Genomic DNA, 26,720 nt, shown 5'->3' with positions numbered 1-26,720 from the left:
CGGAGAGTTTGGCTTCCAAGTTGAAGAAAGTTGTACTTTTTCCAAGAAGAAACTCACGGCTGTATTGTTGTGTTTTGCGATATAAGTCCGTCGGGCATGACGAACACAGCGGCAGACTAGACAAACTAGACGAAAAAGACGAAAAAGACGAAAACACTGTTTTTCCGGGACCGCGAGTGGCCGCTGCGACTGCTCGCGCCGCCAACATGAAGAGAAGAGAAGCTGTCCAATACACAGTTATGTAAAGACTCTAGAAGCTGTCCAACACACAGTTATGTAAAGAAGCTAGAAGCTGTCCAACACACAGTTATGGAAAGATGCTAGAAGCTGTCCAACACACAGTTATGTAAAGACGCTAGAAGCTGTCCAACACACAGTTCTGGAAAGATAGAAGCCGTCCAACACACAGCAATGTAAAGATAGAAGCTGTCCAACAAACAGTTATGTAAAGATAGAAGCTGTCCAACACACAGTGATGTAAAGACGCCAGAAGCTGTCCAACACACAGTGATGTAAAGACGCCAGAAGCTGTCCAACACACAGTGATGTAAAGACGCCAGAAGCTGTCCAACACACAGTGATGTAAAGACGCTAGAAGCTGTCTAACACACAGTTCTGTAAAGATAGAAGCTGACCAACACACAGTTATGTAAAGATAGAAGCTGTCCAACACACAGTTATGGAAAGACGCTAGAAGCTGTCCAACACACAGTTATGTAAAGATAGAAGCTGTACAACACAGTTTTATAAAGATGCTAGAAGCTGTCCAACACATAGTTATGTAAAGACGCCAGAAGCTGTCCAACACATAGTTATAAAAAGACAGAAGCTGTCCAATACACAGTTATGGAAAGACGCTAGAAGCTGTCCAACACACAGTTGTATAAAGATAGAAGCTGTCCAACACACAGTTACATAAAGATAGAAGCTGTCCAATACACAGTTATGTAAATACGCTGGAAGATGTCCAACACACAGTTATATGAAGATAGAAGCTGTCCAACACACAGTTATGTAAAGATAGAAGCTGTCCAATACACAGTTATATAAAGATAGAAGCTGTCCAACACACAGTGATGTAAAGACGCTAGAAGCTGTCCAACACACAGTTCTGTAAAGATAGAAGCTGACCAACACACAGTTATGTAAAGATAGAAGCTGTCCAACACACAGTTATGGAAAGACGCTAGAAGCTGTCCAACACACAGTTATGTAAAGATAGAAGCTGTACAACACAGTTTTATAAAGATGCTAGAAGCTGTCCAACACATAGTTATGTAAAGACGCCAGAAGCTGTCCAACACATAGTTATAAAAAGACAGAAGCTGTCCAATACACAGTTATGGAAAGACGCTAGAAGCTGTCCAACACACAGTTGTATAAAGATAGAAGCTGTCCAACACACAGTTACATAAAGATAGAAGCTGTCCAATACACAGTTATGTAAATACGCTGGAAGATGTCCAACACACAGTTATATGAAGATAGAAGCTGTCCAACACACAGTTATGTAAAGATAGAAGCTGTCCAATACACAGTTATATAAAGATAGAAGCTGTCCAACACACAGTTATATGAAGATAGAAGCTGTCCAACACATAGTTATGTAAAGACGCTAGAAGCTGTCCAAAACACAGTTATGTAAAGACGCTAGAAGCTGTCCAACACACAGTTATATAAAGACGCTAGAAGCTGTCCAACACACAGTTATATAAAGACGCTAGAAGCTGTCCAACACAGTTATATAAAGATAGAAGCTGTCCAACACACAGTTATGTAAAGACGCGAGAAGCTGTCCAACACACAGTCATGTAAAGACGCTAGAAGCTGTCCTACACACAGTTATATGAAGATAGAAGCTGTCCAACACACAGTTATGTAAAGATAGAAGCTATCCAATACACAGTTATATAAAGATAGAAGCTGTCCAACACACAGTTATATGAAGATAGAAGCTGTCCAACACATAGTTATGTAAAGACGCTAGAAGCTGTCCAAAACACAGTTATGTAAAGACGCTAGAAGCTGTCCAACACACAGTTATATAAAGACGCTAGAAGCTGTCCAACACACAGTTATATAAAGACGCTAGAAGCTGTCCAACACAGTTATATAAAGATAGAAGCTGTCCAACACACAGTTATGTAAAGACGCGAGAAGCTGTCCAACACACAGTCATGTAAAGATACTAGAAGCTGTCCAACACACAGTTATATAAAGATAGAAGCTGTCCAACACACAGTTATGTAAAGACGCTAGAAGCTGTCCAACACACAGTTATGTAAAGACGCTAGAATCTGTCCAACACACAGTTATATAAAGATAGAAGCTGTCCAACACACAGTTATGTAAAGACGCTAGAAGCTGTCCAACACACAGTTATGTAAAGACGCTAGAAGCTGTCCAACACACAGTTATGTAAAGACGCTAGAAGCTGTCCAATACACAGTTATGTAAAGATAGAAGCTGTCCAATACACAGTTATGTAAAGATAGAAGCTGTCCAACACATAGTTATGTAAAGACACTAGAAGTTCAAGTTCAAAGTTCAAAGTTCACTTTATTGTCAAAGTTTCCACATGTGTTATGCATACAGAAAATTCGAAATGCCGTTTCTCGCAGTCCCACAGTGTAATATAGACATGAACATATAACATATAATAGAATAAAATAGAATAAAGTTAAGAACATAAGGGCCTAGATAAAGGATTAAACAAGTAGCAGCAGAGAATAAAAAGTGACTGGTGCTGATAAAAAGTGACTGGTGCTGATAAAGTGACTGGTGCTGGATGAGGGAAGGGGTGTGAGGGGGAGTAGATGTCCTGGTATGTTCCATTTGAGGCAGTGGGGAAAGGTGGGTGAGGGGGAGGGTAGAGAGGTCAGGGGAGAGATGGCAGGGGGGGAGAGAGGGGGAGCGAGAGGAGAGAGGGAGGGAGAGAGTTCAGCATCCTGACCGCCTGGTGGAAGAAGCTGTTCCTCAGCCGGGTAGAGCTCGAACGGAGACTGCGGAACCTTCTCCCTGAAGGCAGGAGGCTGAAGAGGCTGTTGGAGGGGTGGGTGGGGTCACCCGCAATGCCGAGTGCTTTGCGGGTGAGGCGGGTGTTGTAAATGTCCTGTAGTGTAGGGAGTGAGACTCCGATGATCCTCTGGGCAGAGTTCACAATGCGCTGCAGGCTCTTGCGGTTGGAGGCGGTGCAGCTTCCGAACCACAGCGTGATGCAGCTGCTGAGGATGCTCTCAGTGGCGCCTCGGTAGAATGAGAGCATGATGGGGGGGGGGGCTCCTGCTCGCTTGAGCTTCCTGATGAAGTACAGGCGTTGCTGGGCCTTCTTTGCCAGTGCAGTGGTGTTGCTGTTCCAGGTGAGGTCATCTGTGATTGTCACACCCAGGAATTTGGTGCTGCTCACCTGTTCCACAGCAGCACCATTGATGGTCAGAGGGAGGGGGGGTTGGGAGTGGGTTCTCCTGAAGTCAACAACAATCTCCTTTGTTTTCCCCACATTGAGGAAGAGATTGTTATTTTGGCACCAACGGACCAGCTGGTTCACTTCCTTCCTGTAGTTAGTCTCATCGTTGTGGCTGATGAGACCTACCACGGTAGTGTCGTCAGCGAACTTCACGATGTGGTTGGAGCTGTAGTTGGGTTTACAGTCATGGGTCAGCAGGGTGAAGAGAAGGGGGCTGAGCACACAACCTTGGGGGGCCCCCGTACTCAGTGTTAGTGTGTTCGAAGTGTTGTTGTTGACCCGAACAGCTTGTGGTCTCTCTGTGAGGAAGTCCAACAACCAGTTGCAGAGAGAGGGGCTGAGGCCCAGGTCTGTAAGTTTACACACAAGCTGCTGGGGGATGATTGTATTGAATGCTGAGCTGAAATCTATGAACAGCATTCTGACGTAGGAGTTCTTAGTGTCCAGGTGTGTGAGGGCTGGGTGTAGAGCGGAGGAGATTGCATCCTCTGTGGACCGTTTAGTTCGGTAAGCAAACTGAAACGGGTCCAGGGAGGGAGGAAGGGTGGATTTGATCTGCTTCATGACCAGCCTTTCGAAACACTTCATGATGGTAGAAGTCAATGCGACGGGGCGGTAGTCGTTGAAGCAGGCTGGAGATGACTTCTTCGGCACAGGAATGATGGTGGTTTCCTTGAAGCACGTGGGAACAACAGCCTGGCTCAGGGAGGTGTTAAAGATGTCGGTGAGGACATCCGTGAGCTCCTCTGCGCAGTCCCTCAGCACACGACCAGGAATGTTGTCAGGTCCCGCAGCCTTGCGGGTATTAATCCTCAGCAGTGTGCTCCTCACACTGGCTGGGGACAGGCACAGAGCCTGGTCGTCGGTGGGGGGGGTGGTTTTCTGCGCAGGTGTGTTGTTCTGTGCTTCGAAGCGTGCAAAGAAGCCATTGAGGTTGTTAAGCAGGGAGGTGTGACTGTCACAGGTCTGTGGCGGTAGTTTGTAGTCCGTTATGGTCCTAATGCCCTGCCACAGGCTCCGTGAGTCCCTGCTGTCTTTGAAATGTCCTGTGATTTTCCTGGTGTACAGTCGTTTAGCTTTCCTGATGCCACGGCACAGGTCAGCCCTGGCTGCTCCCAGCCCAGCTGGGTCTCCAGCTCTGAAGGCGGTGTCGCGAGCCTTGAGCAGTGTGCGGACCTCCCCTGTCAGCCATGGCTTCTGGTTGGCTCGGATGGTGATGGCTCTGGTGGTAGTTACATCATCAATGCACTTGGTGATGTAACCTGTGACTGTCTCTGTGTATTCTTGAATGTTAATGTGATGGTTGTAGGTGGCTGCCTGCTTGAACATGTCCCAGTCTGTGGTACCAAAGCAGTCCTGAAGTGCAGCTGTACTGTCCTCTGGCCACACCCGTACCTGTTTTGAAACCGGTTTGGTAACCTTTACCCTTGCTCTGTAGGCCGGTTTCAGCAAGACCGTGAGGTGGTCGGAGAGGCCAATGTGGGGGAGGGGGGACGCCTTGTACGCTCCCTTGATCGATGTGTAGACTAGGTCTAATTTGTTGTTTTCCCTGGTTGGAAAATCAACATGCTGGTATATTTTAGGCAGAACAGTTTTTAGGTTAGCATGGTTGAAGTCTCCAGCAACGATGAGAATGCCGTCTGGGTGTGCTGTCTGTTGCTCACTGATGGCTCTGTAAAGTTCACTGAGTGCCTCCTCTCTGTCCTTGTTGTTGGGGCTCGGAGGTATATAAACAGCCACCAGTAGAATGGCTGAAAACTCCCTCGGCAGGTAAAAAGGGCGGCACTTTAAAACCATAAACTCCACCAGCGGGGAACAGTGTTGGTTAACAACAATAGCGTCTCGACACCAAGCATCACTGATGTAAACACACACACCGCCGCCGCGGGACTTTCCCACGCTAACTATGTCTCTGTCTGCTCGGTAGCATGTTAGCTTGTCCAGTTGAATAGCGGAGTCCGGGATGTTGTGGTGGAGCCATGTTTCCGTGAACACGTAAACACAGCAGTCCCTCACCTCACGCTTGGTTCTGAGTAGCCGTATATTGTCCATCTTGTTGTCCAGTGAACGGACATTTGCCATGAGTAATGTTGGAATTGCCGGCTTGTGTGGGCTAGCCGCTAGCCTAGCCCGGATACCTCCACGCTTTCCCCGCTTTTGCTTCCTTTCGCACCGCTTGCGCGGTCTCCTTACCGGGTGGGGGTTGACACAATGGGGGGAGCAGAGAAGTCCCAGGCTGCTAAGATCCACGGAGAGTTTGGCTTCCAAGTTGAAGAAAGTTGTACTTTTTCCAAGAAGAAACTCACGGCTGTATTGTTGTGTTTTGCGATATAAGTCCGTCGGGCATGACGAACACAGCGGCAGACTAGACAAACTAGACGAAAAAGACGAAAAAGACGAAAACACTGTTTTTCCGGGACCGCGAGTGGCCGCTGCGACTGCTCGCGCCGCCAACATGAAGAGAAGAGAAGCTGTCCAATACACAGTTATGTAAAGACTCTAGAAGCTGTCCAACACACAGTTATGTAAAGAAGCTAGAAGCTGTCCAACACACAGTTATGGAAAGATGCTAGAAGCTGTCCAACACACAGTTATGTAAAGACGCTAGAAGCTGTCCAACACACAGTTCTGGAAAGATAGAAGCCGTCCAACACACAGCAATGTAAAGATAGAAGCTGTCCAACAAACAGTTATGTAAAGATAGAAGCTGTCCAACACACAGTGATGTAAAGACGCCAGAAGCTGTCCAACACACAGTGATGTAAAGACGCCAGAAGCTGTCCAACACACAGTGATGTAAAGACGCCAGAAGCTGTCCAACACACAGTGATGTAAAGACGCTAGAAGCTGTCTAACACACAGTTCTGTAAAGATAGAAGCTGACCAACACACAGTTATGTAAAGATAGAAGCTGTCCAACACACAGTTATGGAAAGACGCTAGAAGCTGTCCAACACACAGTTATGTAAAGATAGAAGCTGTACAACACAGTTTTATAAAGATGCTAGAAGCTGTCCAACACATAGTTATGTAAAGACGCCAGAAGCTGTCCAACACATAGTTATAAAAAGACAGAAGCTGTCCAATACACAGTTATGGAAAGACGCTAGAAGCTGTCCAACACACAGTTGTATAAAGATAGAAGCTGTCCAACACACAGTTACATAAAGATAGAAGCTGTCCAATACACAGTTATGTAAATACGCTGGAAGATGTCCAACACACAGTTATATGAAGATAGAAGCTGTCCAACACACAGTTATGTAAAGATAGAAGCTGTCCAATACACAGTTATATAAAGATAGAAGCTGTCCAACACACAGTTATATGAAGATAGAAGCTGTCCAACACATAGTTATGTAAAGACGCTAGAAGCTGTCCAAAACACAGTTATGTAAAGACGCTAGAAGCTGTCCAACACACAGTTATATAAAGACGCTAGAAGCTGTCCAACACACAGTTATATAAAGACGCTAGAAGCTGTCCAACACAGTTATATAAAGATAGAAGCTGTCCAACACACAGTTATGTAAAGACGCGAGAAGCTGTCCAACACACAGTCATGTAAAGATGCTAGAAGCTGTCCAACACACAGTTATATAAAGATAGAAGCTGTCCAACACACAGTTATGTAAAGACGCTAGAAGCTGTCCAACACACAGTTATGTAAAGACGCTATAATCTGTCCAACACACAGTTATATAAAGATAGAAGCTGTCCAACACACAGTTATGTAAAGACGCTAGAAGCTGTCCAACACACAGTTATGTAAAGACGCTAGAAGCTGTCCAACACACAGTTATGTAAAGACGCTAGAAGCTGTCCAATACACAGTTATGTAAAGATAGAAGCTGTCCAATACACAGTTATGTAAAGATAGAAGCTGTCCAACACATAGTTATGTAAAGACACTAGAAGCTGTCCAATACACAGTTATGTAAAGAAGCTAGAAGCTGTCCAACACACAATTATGTAAAGACGCTAGAAGCTGTCCAACACACAGTTATGTAAAGATAGAAGCTGTCCAATACACAGTTATATAAAGATAGAAGCTGTCCAACACACAGTTATATGAAGATAGAAGCTGTCCAACACATAGTTATGTAAAGACGCTAGAAGCTGTCCAAAACACAGTTATGTAAAGACGCTAGAAGCTGTCCAACACACAGTTATATAAAGACGCTAGAAGCTGTCCAACACACAGTTATATAAAGACGCTAGAAGCTGTCCAACACAGTTATATAAAGATAGAAGCTGTCCAACACACAGTTATGTAAAGACGCGAGAAGCTGTCCAACACACAGTCATGTAAAGACGCTAGAAGCTGTCCTACACACAGTTATATGAAGATAGAAGCTGTCCAACACACAGTTATGTAAAGATAGAAGCTATCCAATACACAGTTATATAAAGATAGAAGCTGTCCAACACACAGTTATATGAAGATAGAAGCTGTCCAACACATAGTTATGTAAAGACGCTAGAAGCTGTCCAAAACACAGTTATGTAAAGACGCTAGAAGCTGTCCAACACACAGTTATATAAAGACGCTAGAAGCTGTCCAACACACAGTTATATAAAGACGCTAGAAGCTGTCCAACACAGTTATATAAAGATAGAAGCTGTCCAACACACAGTTATGTAAAGACGCGAGAAGCTGTCCAACACACAGTCATGTAAAGATACTAGAAGCTGTCCAACACACAGTTATATAAAGATAGAAGCTGTCCAACACACAGTTATGTAAAGACGCTAGAAGCTGTCCAACACACAGTTATGTAAAGACGCTAGAATCTGTCCAACACACAGTTATATAAAGATAGAAGCTGTCCAACACACAGTTATGTAAAGACGCTAGAAGCTGTCCAACACACAGTTATGTAAAGACGCTAGAAGCTGTCCAACACACAGTTATGTAAAGACGCTAGAAGCTGTCCAATACACAGTTATGTAAAGATAGAAGCTGTCCAATACACAGTTATGTAAAGATAGAAGCTGTCCAACACATAGTTATGTAAAGACACTAGAAGCTGTCCAATACACAGTTATGTAAAGACTCTAGAAGCTGTCCAACACACAGTTATGTAAAGAAGCTAGAAGCTGTCGAACACACAGTTATGTAAAGATAGAAGCTGTCCAATACACAGTTATATAAAGATAGAAGCTGTCCAACACACAGTTATATGAAGATAGAAGCTGTCCAACACATAGTTATGTAAAGACGCTAGAAGCTGTCCAAAACACAGTTATGTAAAGACGCTAGAAGCTGTCCAACACACAGTTATATAAAGACGCTAGAAGCTGTCCAACACACAGTTATATAAAGACGCTAGAAGCTGTCCAACACAGTTATATAAAGATAGAAGCTGTCCAACACACAGTTATGTAAAGACGCGAGAAGCTGTCCAACACACAGTCATGTAAAGATACTAGAAGCTGTCCAACACACAGTTATATAAAGATAGAAGCTGTCCAACACACAGTTATGTAAAGACGCTAGAAGCTGTCCAACACACAGTTATGTAAAGACGCTAGAATCTGTCCAACACACAGTTATATAAAGATAGAAGCTGTCCAACAAACAGTTATGTAAAGACGCTAGAAGCTGTCCAACACACAGTTATGTAAAGACGCTAGAAGCTGTCCAACACACAGTTATGTAAAGACGCTAGAAGCTGTCCAATACACAGTTATGTAAAGATAGAAGCTGTCCAATACACAGTTATGTAAAGATAGAAGCTGTCCAACACATAGTTATGTAAAGACACTAGAAGCTGTCCAATACACAGTTATGTAAAGACTCTAGAAGCTGTCCAACACACAGTTATGTAAAGAAGCTAGAAGCTGTCCAACACACAGTTATGGAAAGATGCTAGAAGCTGTCCAACACACAGTTATGTAAAGACGCTAGAAGCTGTCCAACACACAGTTCTGGAAAGATAGAAGCTGTCCAACACACAGCAATGTAAAGATAGAAGCTGTCCAACAAACAGTTATGTAAAGATAGAAGCTGTCCAACACACAGTGATGTAAAGACGCCAGAAGCTGTCCAACACACAGTGATGTAAAGACGCCAGAAGCTGTCCAACACACAGTGATGTAAAGACGCCAGAAGCTGTCCAACACACAGTGATGTAAAGACGCTAGAAGCTGTCCAACACACAGTTCTGTAAAGATAGAAGCTGACCAACACACAGTTATGTAAAGATAGAAGCTGTCCAACACACAGTTATGGAAAGACGCTAGAAGCTGTCCAACACACAGTTATGTAAAGATAGAAGCTGTACAACACAGTTTTATAAAGATGCTAGAAGCTGTCCAACACATAGTTATGTAAAGACGCCAGAAGCTGTCCAACACATAGTTATAAAAAGACAGAAGCTGTCCAACACACAGTTGTATAAAGATAGAAGCTGTCCAACACACAGTTACATAAAGATAGAAGCTGTCCAATACACAGTTATGTAAATACGCTGGAAGATGTCCAACACACAGTTATATGAAGATAGAAGCTGTCCAACACACAGTTATGTAAAGATAGAAGCTGTCCAATACACAGTTATATAAAGATAGAAGCTGTCCAACACACAGTTATATGAAGATAGAAGCTGTCCAACACATAGTTATGTAAAGACGCTAGAAGCTGTCCAAAACACAGTTATGTAAAGACGCTAGAAGCTGTCCAACACACAGTTATATAAAGACGCTAGAAGCTGTCCAACACACAGTTATATAAAGACGCTAGAAGCTGTCCAACACAGTTATATAAAGATAGAAGCTGTCCAACACACAGTTATGTAAAGACGCGAGAAGCTGTCCAACACACAGTCATGTAAAGATGCTAGAAGCTGTCCAACACACAGTTATATAAAGATAGAAGCTGTCCAACACACAGTTATGTAAAGACGCTAGAAGCTGTCCAACACACAGTTATGTAAAGACGCTAGAATCTGTCCAACACACAGTTATATAAAGATAGAAGCTGTCCAACACACAGTTATGTAAAGATGCTAGAAGCTGTCCAACACACAGTTATGTAAAGACGCTAGAAGCTGTCCAACACACAGTTATGTAAAGACGCTAGAAGCTGTCCAATACACAGTTATGTAAAGATAGAAGCTGTCCAATACACAGTTATGTAAAGATAGAAGCTGTCCAACACATAGTTATGTAAAGACACTAGAAGCTGTCCAATACACAGTTATGTAAAGAAGCTAGAAGCTGTCCAACACACAATTATGTAAAGACGCTAGAAGCTGTCCAACACACAATTATGTAAAGATGCTAGAAGCTGTCCAACACGCAGTTATATAAAGACGCTAGAAGCTGTCCAACACACAGTTGTGTAAAGATAGAAGCTGTCCAACACACAGTTATGTAAAGACGCTAGAAGCTGTCCAACACACAGTTATGTAAAGACGCTAGAAGCTGTCCAACACAGTTATGTAAAGACGCTAGAAGCTGTCCAACACATAGTTATGTAAAGACGCTAGAAGCTGTCCAACACACAGTTATGTAAAGACTCTAGAAGCTGTCCAACACACAGTTATGTAAAGAAGCTAGAAGCTGTCCAACACACAGTTATGTAAAGACGCTAGAAGCTGTCCAACACACAGTTATATAAAGATAGAAGCTGTCCAACACACAGTTATGTAAAGATTGAAGCTGTCCATAACAGAGTTATATAAAGATGGAAGCTGTCCAACACACAGTTATGTAAAGATAGAAGCTGTCCAACACACAGTTGTATGAAGATAGAAGCTGTCCAACACACAGTTATGTAAAGATAGAAGCTGTCCAATACACAGTTATATAAAGATAGAAGCTGTCCAACACACAGTTATGTAAAGATTGAAGCTGTCCATAGCAGAGTTATATAAAGATGGAAGCTGTCCAACACACAGTTATGTAAAGATAGAAGCTGTCCAACACACAGTTGTATGAAGATAGAAGCTGTCCAACACACAGTTCTGGAAAGATAGAAGCTGTCCAACATACAGTTATATGAAGATATAAGCTGTCCAACACATAGTTATGTAAAGACGCTAGAAGCTGTCCAAAACAGTTATGTAAAGATGCTAGAAGCTGTCCAACACACAGTTACACAAAGACGCTAGAAGCTATCCAACACACAATTATGTAAAGACACTAGAAGCTGTCCAACACACAATTATGTAAAGATGCTAGAAGCTGTCCAACACGCAGTTATATAAAGACGCTAGAAGCTGTCCAACACACAATTATGTAAAGACACTAGAGGCTGTCCAACACACAATTATATAAAGACGCTAGAAGCTGTCCAACACAGTTATATAAAGATAGAAGCTGTCCAACACACAGTTATGTAAAGACGCGAGAAGCTGTCCAACACACAGTTATGTAAAGACGCTAGAAGCTGTCCAACACACAGTTATATAAAGATAGAAGCTGTCCAACACACAATTATGTAAAGACGCTAGAAGCTGTCCAACACAGTCATGTAAAGACGCTAGAATCTGTCCAACACACAGTTATATAAAGATAGAAGCTGTCCAACACACAGTTCTGTAAAGACGCTAGAAGCTGTCCAACACACAGTTATATAAAGATGCTAGAAGCTGTCCAACACACAGTTGTGTAAAGACGCTAGAAGCTGTCCAACACACAGTTGTGTAAAGACGCTAGAAGCTGTCCAACACACAGTTATGTAAAGACGCTAGAAGCTGTCCAACACACAGTTATATAAAGATAGAAGCTGTCCAACACACAGTTATATAAAGATAGAAGCTGTCCAACACACAGTTATGTAAAGAAGCTAGAAGCTGTCCAACACAGTTATGGAAAGACGCTAGAAGCTGTCCAATACACAGTTATGTAAAGACTCTAGAAGCTGTCCAACACACAGTTATGTAAAGAAGCTAGAAGCTGTCCAACACACAGTTATGGAAAGACGCTAGAAGCTGTCCAACACACAGTTATGTAAAGATGCTAGAAGCTGTCCAACACAGTTATGTAAAGATGCTAGAAGCTGTCCAACACAAAGTTATGTAAAGACGCTTGAAGCTGTCCAACACACAGTTATATAAAGATAGAAGCTGTCCAACACACAGTTATGTAAAGATAGAGGCTGTCCAACACATAGTTGTGTCAAGACAGAAGCTGTCCAACACACAGTTATGTAAAGACGCTAGAAGCTGTCCAACACACAGTTATGTAAAGATGCTAGAAGCTGTCCAACACACAGTTATGTAAAGACGCTAGAAGCTGTCCAACACACAGTTATGTAAAGATGCTAGAAGCTGTCCAACACAGTTATGTAAAGATGCTAGAAGCTGTCCAACACAAAGTTATGTAAAGACGCTTGAAGCTGTCCAACACACAGTTATGTAAAGATAGAAGCTGTCCAACACACAGTTATGTAAAGATAGAAGCTGTCCAACACACAGTTATATAAAGATAGAAGCTGTCCAACACACAGTTATGTAAAGATAGAGGCTGTCCAACACATAGTTGTGTCAAGACAGAAGCTGTCCAACACACAGTTATGTAAAGATGCTAGAAGCTGTCCAACACACAGTTATGTAACGACGTCACTAACCTCTTAAGTTACGTCACTAACCTCTTAAGTTACGTCACTAACCTCTGAAGTTACGTCACTAACCTCTGAAGTTACGTCACTAACCTCTTAAGTTACGTCACTAACCTCTTAAGTTACGTCACTAACCTCTTAAGTTACGTCACTAACCTCTTAAGGTACGTCACTAACCTCTGAAGTTACGTCACTAACCTCTTAAGTTACGTCACTAACCTCTTAAGTTACGTCACTAACCTCTGAAGTTACGTCACTAACCTCTGAAGTTACTTCACTAACCTCTGAAGTTACTTCACTAACCTCTGAAGTTACGTCACTAACCTCTGAAGTTACGTCACTAACCTCTTAAGTTACGTCACTAACCTCTGAAGTTACTTCACTAACCTCTGAAGTTACGTCACTAACCTCTGAAGTTACGTCACTAACCTCTGAAGTTACGTCACTAACCTCTTAAGTTACGTCACTAACCTCTGAAGTTACGTCACTAACCTCTTAAGTTACGTCACTAACCTCTGAAGTTACTTCACTAACCTCTGAAGTTACGTCACTAACCTCTGAAGTTACGTCACTAACCTCTGAAGTTACGTCACTAACCTCTTAAGTTACGTCACTAACCTTTGTCACCAAACTGACTCCATTATGAAGCTTCAACCCGTTGTCACTCCCAACTTGTCCTGTAGACGCCGAGTCAGGATCAGGACCTCCGGGTCTGAAGTCAGTGCGTCATGTTAAAGCTGCATTCTCTCTAGTGTCCACCAGGGGGCGACTCCTCTGGTTGTGTAGAAGTCTGTGAGAAGATGACTCTACTTCTCTCTTGATTTATTACCTCAGTAAACATTGTACCAAGATGGGGGCGACCGAAACACCAAACTCAAGGCTTCAAAACGACAGTCGAGGTGACTACGTCCACTTCTTACAGTCGATGATATTCATGCCATGTGAGGCCTCTCACACTCAACCATTTACCAAGTGACGTGAGTTCAATGCCAGAGGGCTTCGGGTTTACGGCTGAGGGGCCGTTGGGATTGGTACCATGTTTCTGTAAAGCACCCTGATGTGTGTGATGCAGACCAGGTGTGATGAGACGTCCCTCTCTTCAATGTCACAACCCAATCAGACCAGTGCTTACCCGTCTGCTTTTTCTCACGTAAGAAACCCACTGAAGTGTTTGCTTTGACTCGTATGTGTGACAGTAAACTGATTAGAGCGTGATAAAGGCCTTCATTGAGAATCAAACAAGGCGGCGGTGCCATGTGGGAGTCCGTGCCAAGGCACAATCGATATCAACAAAAGGCACAAACACAAGAACACAAACACAGAATGTGTACGTGTCCTTTCAGCAGCCCGCTTAATCCGCCAGTCGATATGAATAGCACTGCACACTCTGACTCCATACAGCAAGTGAAGTAGAATTCAGCAAGCGCAACCCCACCCACACACACACACACCCCACTGCGATTCTCTAAGAGACAAAATGCAGCTTGAGTATATTCAAGTCCAGCCGGGGAAGGATTCTCACATTGGCTCCAGAAAGCTGGTTCTGTTTGAGTGCAGGTCGTTCCAACAATACAAAATGAAAAAAGCTTCTTGTATCGGAGGGCGAGAGGTTTGTGATTACTGTGTTAGAGAGGACATGTTACACTTGTGTGGTGCACAGGGAGCCCAGCCAGGCTACCTTAAGGCCAGTGTTGCTTCCTCTTAGTGTACAACATGAAGCCTTCTACTTAATGTAAGGCAACATGACGGAGGAGACAAAGAGCTGGCAGCCCGGCTCCTAAGTAGAGGTGACATCCCATGATCAAAGGACGGACTCTGGGCTCACAGGCTCACTCAGGGTCAGAGGGAAGCCTCAAACAGCGCCAGCAGGCACAGCGCTCAGCGGCCGCTCCCGTCTCTGAAGTCCCAGAGAGAGGAAATGATACTCTTCAACAATAAACTTCAACAGTCATTTGCAATTTCAATGGCATCGGCAGTTGATACAAATCTGTGATCTCTCCGTGCTCGAGATCCAAACAAATGCAACAGACCCACAGTGTGAAATAATGGGCTGCAAAAAACGCAGCACGCCAAAATATTTTCCCTCCTCCATCCTCTCCCTCCTTCACTTGCCCCTGCTACACCCGTAGCATATCACTGAATGAAATGCAGCGTGCAATTACCCATTATCCAATCAACTGGAGTCCACACTTAACCATTTGCGCGGCTCTGGGCTCAGCCAATTATCTGTCAGGGCTCTCAGTGGGCTCTCAACAGCCGAACATGTTGCATAATCGCACGGCTCCGGATCCATGCCACCAGGGACGGAGGGCTGGAGGAGAGCCGGCCAGCCTCTGAGGGGGTCAACGTTGCTGGCTGGCAGGATGAGGTCTGGTCACTGACAACGGGGGCGGCTGGGCTCCAGCAGCCGGGGGCCTCGGCCATTAGAATACATAATGCAGGGCTAGTCTTTTGGAAGGGCTCCAGATCGTGGTCTTCAAAACCCTTTTCGATAATTCGCTACATGGCGTCTTCATCACCCCTCTCGCCCCCTCACCCTCCCACCATCCGGCCCTGTCACCCGTGATGGGACACAGCTTTAATACCTCCCCCACCCCTCTAGCTTCCTTCAATCCTGGCCTTGACCTCACAGCACTGTCCTGCCCCTTCACTGAACCAGCACCTCACCACCCAGACTCGTCTCTGGCTAGTTGACCCCCGAGGGCCTGCAGCACCGGGGCCCCAGCTGAGGAGCCAGGGCAGCTGCCAACCACGGGCCACTTCAACCCCGGCTGTCCGGATGATTGCGTTTGTCAAGCCGCCACTCCGCGTCAGCCCAGCGCAGGTCTGATCACCGACAATTAGAGGGTAAAGAGAGAGGGGGGGGGGTCCCAGTGAACCAGCAGGTGCCCCGTTTCTTTTGCATATGGTCAGATGTTCCTCTCATTACCACCCCTCTGTCGGGTCTGTACATCCACACACTGCTCCACTCACATGTACGCGTGCGATGTGTTGGTGTTGCCCCTGTGATAGGGCTGGGCGATAAATCGATTTAATCGATTAATTCGAATGTGTGCTTTAAGGCGATGTGTTTTATTGAAAATCGAGAAAATCGCCCCCACCCCTCCCCCCGTTGGGTTCCCGTAGTAGAGTGCGCTCGCATTGTTTACAAACGAAAACAATGGCGGCCAGCAGTGAAGCTCTCGTTCTTAAGAGAGGGAAGAATGTGTCTTCGGTGGTCTGGAAATGGTTCGGGTTCGTATCATCTGACACAGAACAAACAGCACCACGATGTAAGGTCTGTCTAAAAGCTATTGCTACAAAATCAAGCAGCACAACAAATTTAATGCAGCACCTCAAACAGAAGTGTTGTTGCCCTGAGGAGGGAGCAGGACCGCGGGAGCACAAGCGCCGCCGCCGCCGCCACCTCACAACAACAACCCAGCATTTTGGAGACATTCACCAACTGTACTCCGCATGAGAAGAAGAGTGCCCGGTGGAAAGCCATCACGGATGCAGTCGCGATGTATATCGCAAAAGATATGGTGCCCATATACACCGTGGAAAAGCCGGGGTTTATTCACCTTCTCAAAGCTTTGGACCCCAGATACGTGCTACCAAGCCGTAAACATTTTTCTGACGTTGCCTTGCCTCGGCTGTACAATAGTACACGCCAAAGGATCTCTGCGGAGCTGGAGGGGATGTCATTCTACTCCGCAACAACTGACCTGTGGTCCAGCAGGTTGACCCAGACACCGATCCACTTGACTGGTGGAAGTGTCACCAACTTAACTTTCCATGGCTAAGTACTTTAGCAAAGAAATACCTCTCTGTGCCAGCTACAAGTGCCCCCTCTGAGAGGCTTTTCAGTGTGTGGGGGGGCATTGTTACATGCCACCGTGCATGCCTGAAGCCAGAGGTAGTAGACAGGCTTGTCTTCCTGGCAAAATATATTTAGAAAAAACATGCACTACTGTTTAATACTGTTGGTTATGTTGTGAATGCACTTGATTTTGTTTACATGCACTTATTTACTGTGCAAAATATGTTATGTTGATGTTAGATCAGATGTTGCACTTTTGAAAATGTGAATGTTAAAGGGTCACATACATTTTATTTCATGCTGTGTTTGTATCAGTGTATTCAGTTAGAAAAGCTTTCTGTAAAAAGTTACATTTGCACAGTTGTTTACAATGGAAGGCTACTATTTAATGCCATTTAATGTTATGTTTAATTTAATTTTATATTTAAATGATTCAGGGAAACAAAAGAGTGACCAAATACTTTTTGTATACTACAGGCACCTTTCTACAATGTTCAGGTTTTGTTTGCACTTTATTTTTATCAACCTACGAGGGAAAATCATCACAAAATAAAATAAAAAATTGTTTTCAACAGCTTCTGTCATCTGCAAAAAATTTTGGGGGAAAAAATCGATTTAAATCGTGAATCGGATTTTTTGTAAAGAAATCGGAGATCGGAGATAGGCCATATCGCCCAGCCCTACCCTGTGACATCATGGAGTCATGATGCATGTTGGCTCATTTCACAACCAAGAGCTCAAACTGCTGCAGATGTACCGGTGCCTACCAGCAACGTGTAATATATATATATATATATAAATATATTCACTTGGGGTTGGAATCACCAGAGATCCCGCGATACGATATTATCACGATACTACGATATATTGCGATTTATTACTTTTTTCAACTTCAAATGATGTCCCCAAAGGAAAACTGTGTCAACATGTTTTATCTAATAAGATAAAGTTTTCAGTCTGTTCATCTCACTTCAATCATTTTTATTGCAGCAGAATATGATTGTCAAGCAGACAGACTGACCAACAATGTCATAAATGTTGCATGAACCTGACAAACTGAACTGTTTGTATTACTACATAGTCCAACTGAACTGAATGCAAACGTGTGGACTCAGTATATGAACTATAACTGATATAAGTAGGATATTAGAGTTATATAACTCAGTATAACTTGTGATGCGTGGACGTTGAGGGCAGAGAGACAGTTATGCGCTGCACTCTCCCCATGAGCCGGCTACTGTTGGCAGGTTTAACCCCGTTGTGAGGCCAGATGTCTATCTTTGTTTTGACCAACTTCCTACCAATCACACTGACCCAGGACCTTTCCTGACCTCACCAGAAAATAACTCAGCACCATCTAGTGGACTGGAAAAGCAATTGATTGGATTTTTTGGTTATAGTTTATGTAATAAAATATCGATACTTGGCGTCCATGTATCGATACAACATCCCCACTCAAAATATCGCGATACTATGCTGTATCGATTTTTTACCCCATCCCTAATATTCATATGTAGATACATATATATACATACACATATATATATACGTACATACGTACACGTACGTACACGTACGTACGTACACGTATATATATACGTACATACGTACGTACGTACACGTACGTACACACGTACACGTACACACACACGTACACGTACACACGTACGTACGTACGTACGTACGTACGTACGTACGTACACGTATATATATACGTATATATATACGTACATACATACATACGTACGTACGTGTACGTACGTACATATATACGTATACGTACGTACATACGTATACGTACGTACATACGTATACGTACGTACATACGTATACGTACGTACATACGTATACGTACGTACATACGTATACGTACGTACATACGTATACGTACGTACATACGTATACGTACGTATATATATACGTATATGTACGTATATACATACGTATATACATACGTATACGTACGTATATACATACGTATATACATACGTATACATACGTATATACATACGTATATACATACGTATATACGTATATACATACGTATATACGTATATACATACGTATATACATACGTATATACATACGTATATACATACGTATATACATACGTATATACATATGTATATACGTATATATATACGTATATATATACGTACGTATACGTATATATATACGTACGTGTACATACGTATACGTACGTATATATGTACGTATACGTACGTATATATATACGTATATATATACGTATATACGTATATACATACGTATATACGTATATACATACGTATATACGTATATACGTATATACATACGTATATACGTATATACGTATGTATATACGTATATACGTATATACATACGTATATACGTATATACATACGTATATACGTATATACATACGTATATACGTATATACATACGTATATACGTATATACATACGTATATACGTATATACATACGTATATATATACGTATATATATACGTATATACGTATATACATACGTATATACGTATATACATACGTATATACGTATATATATACGTATATACATATGTATATACGTATATATATACGTATATATATATGTATATACGTATATATATACGTATATATATACGTATATACATACGTATATATATACGTATATACATATGTATATACGTATATATATACGTATATACATATGTATATACGTATATATATATATATATATATGTATATACGTATATATGTATATATATATATACATATGTATATACATATGTATGTATATATACATATATACGTATATATATACACATATATACATATGTATATACATATGTATATACATATGTATGTATATATACATATATACGTATATATGTATATATACATACATATGTATATACATATGTATATACATATGTATATACATATGTATATATGTGTATATATATACGTATATATGTATATATACATACATATGTATATACATATGTATATATATATACATATATACGTATATACATATATATATACATATATATATATATACACGTATATACATATGTATATACGTATATATATACGTATATACATATGTATATACGTATATATATACGTATATACATATGTATATACGTATATATATACGTATATACATATGTATATACGTATATATATACGTATATACATATGTATATACGTATATATATATGTATATACGTATATATGTATATATATATACATATGTATATACATATGTATGTATATATACATATATACGTATATATATATACACATATATACATATGTATATACATATGTATATACATATGTATATACATATGTATGTATATATACATATATACGTATATATATATACACGTGTATATATATACATATACATACATACATACATATACATATATACATATATATACATACATATACAGACTTCTTGAATGCATCAATGTTTGACCCTATCAGTAGAACAGTGTCTTCTACTGATGGAGACAAAGAGTGAGTGGAATCCTACTGTGATCACCTGATCATATTGTCAGATATGAACAAATCACGCATTCAAAGCAGGAAACTGATTCCACTGCTTTAAACAGAGATCCGTTTGTCATCTTGGTTGTGTTTTCCCACATGGTGGTCAACAACATGATAAACGATCATCATTCACCTTGTAATGCAGAGTCCAAAGCTTTGTCTTCTCTGAGTGTAGACACTGGCTCCCTCTAGTGGTCGTGAAGCCACACTGCACAACAGACATCACTGCGTCAACACCCTGCTTTCAATGCTAACACCATGTTACACTGTCAACAGCGTCAATACAGTCATGAGCCTCATTTTAAAATACATTTTATATAACAGTGACGAAAGGAAACAAATGAACGCAAAGAAGTGTCTCTGATGATTTTAGAATGAAGCAACACAGCGTGTTCTCTGTCCTTCAGTGGCCATCTAAAGTGATCATCGCAGCTCTTCATGCAGCGATTTGTAGATCAGTTGCTATGGCAACGACGGCGCATGTACATGAACTTCGATACATTTTTGTCTTTCTTTTTCACTTTGTTCATCACGAATGACATATGACAGAATACGTCCATCAACTTCTGAAGAGGAAGCGTGGGGGTTGCATTCAGTGCAGAGGTCCACAGCCCCCAAAGGGCCCGGGCAGGAGAGCCCACTGTTGAGCCCACATCGTCACAGAGACCTGGACCCATCGTGGTTCAGGATCAAACTGCACCTCAGGGGCAGACATCAGCACAGAGAGCAGGACTCTGGTGGACCAGAGGAGGAGGACTCTGTGTCCACATCATGATACTTTGTGCTCAAACACAGTCACAGTTGATGGACAATGTTTTCCTCATCTCTAATATGAAGATGTGAAGATGTCGGCCATGTTTTCTGACCTGTTGCTGCTCTTGTCATTCATTGAGGCACAAATTCAAATAAATGCACTCCAGGAATGTACGAGTGTTGTACTTGAGTTTGTCGGGTTACAGATGAAGTACCGGTAGTTGTGCATCCCTGTGTTGCATAATGACAACAAATGATCCCTGAATGAATATTAAATAGAAGTGTCTGTAGTGGACTGGTGCATGTCCCTCTGACAGCCGTCTCATTCAGGGACACACTGCTGGCAGAGACGTTCAAACACACTCGTTCTCCCTTCTCTTGCTCTCTCTCTTTTCTAAATGTTTGTATCACTCAATCAGTTTCCATTGCACAGAGAAATGGTAGGATGCTGATGGCAGGATGCTGATGGTAGGATGCTGATGGTAGGATGCTGATGGTAGGATGCTGATGGAGGATGCTGATGGAGGATGCTGATGGTAGGATGCTGATGGTAGGATGCTGATGGTAGGATGCTGATGGTAGGATGCTGATGGAGGATGCTGATGGAGGATGCTGATGGTAGGATGCTGATGGTAGGATGCTGATGGTAGGATGCTGATGGTAGGATGCTGATGGTAGGATGCTGATAGGATGCTGATGGTAGGATGCTGATGATAGGATGCTGATGGTAGGATGCTGATGGAGGAGGGTCTGGAAGGGGTTTGAGAATCTCTCTCTCTGGCTGCAGGGACTCGTTCAGCATCAGCGCTCTGGTGGAGCGGTCCTGGGTTTTGGGCGAGGAGGCAGGCCCTGGCCTCTGGCTGCACTGGCTTCCTGTCTGGCTCTTCTGGGTGGCTGTGCTGGACCATGAGCAGGGTGTGGGCCTCTACCCAGGAGGAAGTGCTCCCAGGCTGGGAGAGATTCTTCCACAGATGCCCAGTATCTCGTCTAGAACAGAGAGACTGCATATTAGCAGCAAATCTGACCTGAAATGTGAACTTGTGATGCAAGACACGGTCAGAAAGTTGCCAGCATTTTATAAACAGAAGCGCGGTACCTCTTCTTTACTCTAGTTACTTTTTCCCTCTTATACATAAAGCAACATGAGTTGCAGTAAATTCAGTGACTTTGATTGATAACATCTTAACCAATTCTTTGAGTGAAGGAACCAAATCTGGAGTCTTGTATTCCGACTTGTCAGATCATTTTCCCATTTTCCAGTACTCTTTAATCGAGATTAAGAGAGCTAAACATACTAAGAAAAGTATGCAGAAAAGAATTATGAGCAAATCAAATATTTCAAAATTTAAAGATATTCTTTCCAGTATTTCATGGGATGATCTATATGTGGAAAATAACGCTGATTTGGCATATCAGAAGTTTATGAAAGTTATTAACCTTAGTTTCAATAATTGTTTTCCAATTTGTAGTTCCACCAAGAAAAGCAGTCACGTTAGTAAGAACCGGTTCACAATTAATTTACTGAAGCTGCTTAGGAAAACAAAAAACACTCTACAGAAAATATGTTTCAAAGCCCACGCCTCTTACTCATGGGGCTTATGAATCCTGTAGAAATAACTATACCCATATCATTAGATCTACAAAAAAGAAATATTACAGTGAAACATTTATGAAGTGCTCAAAAGATATAAAAAACACGTGGAAAGTAAGAAATCAAGTGCTACAAAGAGAAAAGACGACCCCAGAGCTTCCTTCAGTCTTTCTGGATGGTGACAATTCTCTTGATAAGCCATTTGATATCGCTCAAAAATGTAATGAATTCTTTGTAAATATTGGTCATGAATTAGCTGACAATATTCCAGCTTGTCATGGGAATCCACTGGATTTTATTCCAACAAATGTCCCTATTATCTCTAATTTTATGCCCCCAAATATTCAAGAAATAAGTGATATAATTGATGATCTCAAAACATCTTCGGCTGGCCATGACATTTCTGCATTTCTTGTCAAACAGGTGAAACAGTCAATATTGCAGCCACTTGTTCACATTTTCACCTTGTCTTTGCAAACAGGCGTTGTGCCAGAGGATTTAAAAATTGCCAAAGTTATTCCTTTGTTTAAAGCAGAAAACCCACTTTGTTTTAACAACTATAGACCCACATCTATATTGCCTTGTTTTTCAAAAATACTAGAAGAAATTGTACACAAAAGGATTATGTTCCATGGAGAGTCTAATTGATTATTTGCAAACACCAGTATGGTTTCCGTAAAAATCATTCAACTTATATGGCTTTACTTTACCTTGTTGATAAAGTTATCTCTGCACTTGACAGTAATCAATTTACTTGCAGTATTTTTATAGACCTTTCCAAAGCCTTCGATACAGTAAACCATAATATATTATTGGAAAAGCTGCATAAATATGGTTTCCATGACATTTCATACCAATGGCTAAAAAAATGTGTCTCCAACAGAAGACAGTTTGTTTGTGTCAACGGTTGTTTTTCAAACAAAGCAGACTAATATGTGGGGTTCCACAGGGGTCCATTCTTGGACCATTATTTTTCCTTATTTATATTAATGATTTGTCTAATGTGTCAAAAAGCCTTTTTCCGATTTTGTAGAATGTAAAAATTCCTAGGAATTATTATTGATGAGAGTTTAAGTTGGAGTAAACATATTGACTGTGTTCGTAGAAAAATAAACAAATCTATTGGAATAATAAGGAGGGTTAGACATCTTGTCTCTGCAAACTGTCTCCTTATTCTTTATGACAGTATCATTTATCCCTATCTTTCATATTGTAATATAGTTTGGATCAGTACTTTTCCTACTACTCTGCAAAAAATGTTGGTCCTCCAGAAACGTTTTGCTAGGATCGCAACCCGATCAGTCACACTTCTCTTCTGCTCCTCTATTTCAGAAATTGCAGATTCTTACCATTTATGACATCAATATTTCACAAACTTGTGTTTTCATTCATAAGATACTTTCAGGTGAAGGAATATTCCTGATCATTTCAAGACCTACTGTAAATTCAATTCACAGGTTCACTCTCACTCAACTCGTCAATCTTCACATCTTCATCCTCCTAAGTTACTGACTAGCAGAGGACAGCTTTCAATAAGATTTCGGGAAGCAAACTATGGAATGGCTTTTCCCACCTAACAAACAAATGTCCCTCTGTAAAATGTTTTAAAACATGCCTAAAAGAAAATCTGATTGCTGTTTTGTAACATTTGTTTATGTATTATTTTTCATGTCTTTCTTGTTTTAGCTGTTATATTACACATGCACACACACACAATTACATTATTATTATTATTTTTTCTTTCTATCTTTGTTTTGTTGTAATTTGCATATTTTATTTTGTAAAATGATATAGGTGGAAGCTACAAATCAGCCAAGTTGGCTTTCTATCTCTTCCTGCACTGTGATATTCATTTATTTCTGTTATGTTTGATTATTTAAAATTTTGTTGTTTGAATTGTGCAAAATAAATAACTAATTCTAAAAAATAACTCTAACCTCCAGAGCCAGGAGCTGTGGGCGGGGCCGCCGTCCTCCTCTGAGACGCTCTTCTATCGTCTGTAGATCCTGCAGGAACAGTTCATGTGCACTCTTTCATCTTCATGCACATCTTAGCCCTACAATGCATATATACTCAATGTGCATTTAAATGTTTCTAAACTCCTGGGTTATAGACAATGAATGCATTGAATAAACCTGCCAGCATTTTCAGAGAGCACGAGATTCTTCTTCTTTGGGCAACGTCCACACAAACTCACAACAGTTCAACCACTGAAACACAGACACAAGGAGGGTGAAGGTGTATGCTGTACAGTAGCTGTACAGTAGCTCCCACCAACGGCTATTTCATCTGTTTCTGTTTCTGTTTTTCTGTTTTGTTTTGATTGATTACTCAATAAAAATGTCAAAAAAGTAAAAACTCCCCTGAGCCAGCAATGAGGTGCTGCCCCGTTTAAAGTGATTCACTTGATTAAAGACTTAAAAACTATTTTCAGTTGACTCACTAATTAATCAATCAGTGTTGTTTTTTAAAACTTTTTCAAAAACGCAGTCAAGGTGTCAATCAAGCACAGTCTGTACACGGCCACAGGAGAGCTTCAACCAATCACAGCGGAAGCAGCGTGTGAGTAGACCACACCAACACACTCAGTAACAGTATGGCTCATAGCAGGATGCTGGATCAGTCCTGACTACCTGCAGCAGTGAGCTGTTCCTGGATCAGTCCTGACTACCTGCAGCAGTGAGCTGTTCCTGGATCAGTCCTGACTACCTGCAGCAGTGAGCTGTTCCTGTGGAGCGCCGCCTCAGACTCCTTCACCTGCTGCCTCCTCTGGATCTTCAGCTGCTCTCTGAGACTCTCCATCTGCTCCAGCAGCTCTGCTCTCCGTCCTAAACTGATGACACACACACACACACACACACACACACACACACACACACACACACACACACACACACACACACACACACACACACACACACACACACACACACACACACACACACACACACACACACACACACACACACACACACACACACACACACACACGTTCGTGGTTCAATGCCTTGCTCCTGCAGTCTACATGTCAAAGTGTCCTGGTAAGATACGCGCGTGCACCTCTCGTGAGCATAAGGCACCTTGTATAGCAGCCTCTGAGCCTCTGCCAGCAGTGTATGGGTGCGTGTGTGAATGTGTGGCTAGCGTTAAAGACTAAAGAGTGCTGCATGCACGCATTGCCATGACGCTAACAGTACGGGGGCACAGAGAGCCGGGGTAACGCTGCTGTTTCATGGTCGGAGATGTGCTTTCTCTACACGTTGAAACACGTGGAATGGCGTACCCCACTGACAATCTATTGCTTTGTAGGCAATATGGCAACAGTTGCCAGCCGAAGGGGAAAGAGCCTCACCGGAAGCACTCCATCTCCACGACTATTTAAAGAGTGAATGTGAACGTTACCTGCAGTATTGCAGCTAGCTAAGCTAACTGTCCGGACTGGAGACTCGTAACGGTGCTCCACGTGGAGCACTCAGACCGCTCAATGCTGGTCAATACTACAGATGACGGACTCACATGTCTTCGTGTTTCTCAATAAATTCCGTTTCTTGGGGTAAAGACGCCGACATCACTGGGAGAATCAGGCCTTCCTATATGACCCTGTAGCCTATCACGCTCACAACACTTTCACAAAACCGGAATACAAGCGATGTGTACTTCAAAATAAAAGCACAGGTTGTTTGGAGGAGGAGTTCATCACCTTTAGAGCTTCTTTATGCTGAACCTGTCTGCTGCTGCAGGACACATGTTTACATCATACGATCACTCTGCATTAACACACCTTCTGTTCATTTCCTGAACACATACTGTATTAATGTGAAAGGTCTGTTCGGAAGTTGTTCTTACTTTGGACACTGTTTTCAGAGCATGGATTGGTGAGGTGTTCGGTAAGTATGGTACCTGCTGCCCCCTGCTGGTTGTGACTCAGAAAGCAGTTGTGAATGAGAGGCAACCACAGATCTTCTCATTGAGTCTTTCTTTCCTCTCTGTCCCTGTG

The 26,720-nt window shown here is 42.0% G+C and overlaps 1 protein-coding gene across 2 annotated transcripts; it reads right to left on the bottom strand.

The window, feature by feature from the left end:
- Window positions 1-20,286: 20,286 nt before the first annotated feature.
- cep15 (centrosomal protein 15) lies at window positions 20,287-26,353 on the bottom strand. Of its 2 annotated transcripts, none has more exons than XM_079266366.1 (4): window positions 26,240-26,353; window positions 25,433-25,556; window positions 24,661-24,729; window positions 20,287-22,119 (listed from the first exon to the last, which is right to left on the bottom strand). In XM_079266366.1, exons 1-4 carry the CDS (start codon window positions 26,290-26,292, stop codon window positions 21,934-21,936), a joined length of 432 nt encoding a protein of 143 aa, XP_079122492.1. In that variant the 5' UTR covers window positions 26,293-26,353; the 3' UTR covers window positions 20,287-21,933. The 2 variants fall into 2 exon arrangements, with proteins under 2 accessions (XP_079122492.1, XP_079122493.1); XM_079266367.1 differs by having other exon boundaries at window positions 25,433-25,551; window positions 26,240-26,337.
- Window positions 26,354-26,720: the final 367 nt, after the last annotated feature.

This window comes from Melanostigma gelatinosum (assembly GCF_949748355.1).
Source record: "Melanostigma gelatinosum genome assembly, chromosome: 3".
NCBI lineage: Eukaryota > Metazoa > Chordata > Actinopteri > Perciformes > Zoarcidae > Melanostigma > Melanostigma gelatinosum.
This window is presented reverse-complemented; position numbering and strand designations above follow the sequence as displayed.